Genomic DNA, 1,675 nt, shown 5'->3' with positions numbered 1-1,675 from the left:
ACACCTACCTAAACTCTGACTTTAGGACAAAGACCTTTTCATTTGATCAAGTGTCCACGTGGACTGAAACATCTAAAGTTTGTGGGAATTTAAAATAGAAAATTAATATTGTAGATTGATGACATCTCCTTAGACCACCTAAAAGAAAACAAAAAAGGAAGGGAAAGTGGAAAGAAATGTTTAGAAAATGAAAACCGTTGTGTTCCCTATTTAAGGGCCATGCTTAGAAAGAAGGTCACTGCACAACTTTTGGCCCCAGGTTGTTCTCCAGACGCCCAGCCCAGCCAGGCCCGCAGCACCCTCGTTCGCCATGGCCCTCCTGCTCTCCCTACTCACCGCCCTGGTGGTGTTCAGCGCTGGCCCCGGGGGAGCTCTGGGCTGTGACCTGCCTCAGGACCACGTCCTGCTCAGCAGGGAGAACTTAGAGCTTCTGAGCCAAATGAGCACAATCTCCCCTTTCTTCTGTCTGAAGGACAGAAGGGACTTCAGATTCCCCCGGGCAACGGTGGACGGCACCCAGGTCCAGAAGGCCCAGGCCATCGCTGTCCTCCACGAGATGCTCCAGCAGGTCTTCAACCTCTTGTCCACAGAGAACTCCTCTGTCACCTGGAACACGACCCTCGTGGACCAACTGCGCTCAGGACTCCACCGGCAGCTGGAAGACCTGGACACGTGTTTGGTGGAGGAGATGGGAGAGGAAGGATCTGCCCTGGCCATGCAGGGCCCTACCCTGGCCTTGAAGAGGTACTTCCAGGGCATCCGTCTCTACCTGAAGGAGAAGAAATACAGTGACTGCGCCTGGGAGGTTGTCAGAATGGAAATCATGAGATCCTTCTCCTCAATAACAGCCTTGCAAGAAAGGCTAAGAAATAAGGATGGAGACGTGGGATCCCCCTGAAAGGATCCTCACTGATGACTGTGCCGCCTCACCTTTGCCCGTGTGTCCTGGGTCATGTGCAAAGGCTCATACATCTGCTCTAGTCACAGAATTTATTGACTTTTCCTCAGGAAATCTGTTGTCAGGGTATTAAGTGAGAAAATGTTAGAAAATTCAGCTCCTGGGTCAACGGTCCCTGATAGGTTACTGCCTGAATGGTTATTTATTGTTATTTATGTATTATTTATTTATTTATTTATTTATTTATTTATTCTTGCATCTTATCATATTTCTGTATTCATATAACCAATATTTGCTCTTATCTTGTATTAAAATTTACAAAACATAACTTTTCTGTTATGAAATTTGCATTTTGTTTTATTCAATTCGTATAAAAAAAACTTCTTGAGTTTTTTAAATCTGAAACCTAAATCCTTATTTTTTTAATGTATCTCAAAATAGTACCCTTTTATTAAGTCCTTTAGAGCAGTTCCTCCACTTCTCAGAAAGTGCCTATGCAAAGCTGGCAACACATGGAATTGAGAAGCGTCCTGGCAAACTTGGAAGATGCTCAGGGATAATGTCAGAATTGTAACCGATTTCTATTCTGTCAGCAAGGAGAGGGTGGACCTATCTGGGAGGAGTCCGGTAGAGGGAAGTAGAAAAGATATATGGTATTGGTTGGCTGATACTGGCATCTGGTCCTCTTCCTACCAGCCTCCCAGTCCTGCTGTACTGGATGTATTCACTCCCCTCCCTCCCCGCCCTCACTGCCTCTAGTTTTGCTGTGGTTTCTGC

The 1,675-nt window shown here is 46.0% G+C and overlaps 1 protein-coding gene across 1 annotated transcript; it reads left to right on the top strand.

The window, feature by feature from the left end:
- Positions 1-203: 203 nt before the first annotated feature.
- Positions 204-898, top strand: LOC308527688 (interferon omega-2-like; the record flags this gene model as incomplete). Its single annotated transcript, XM_081103105.1, has 1 exon — positions 204-898. The coding sequence occupies exon 1, from the start codon at positions 311-313 to the stop codon at positions 896-898; it is 588 nt and encodes a 195-aa protein (XP_080959231.1). The 5' UTR covers positions 204-310.
- Between the last annotated feature and the right edge of the window lie 777 nt (positions 899-1,675).

This window comes from Myotis nattereri (assembly GCF_964212035.1).
Source record: "Myotis nattereri genome assembly, chromosome: 12".
In the NCBI taxonomy this organism is placed as follows: Eukaryota; Metazoa; Chordata; class Mammalia; order Chiroptera; family Vespertilionidae; genus Myotis; species Myotis nattereri.
The sequence above is the reverse complement of the archived record's forward strand: the minus strand, read 5'-3'. Positions and strand labels throughout refer to the sequence as shown.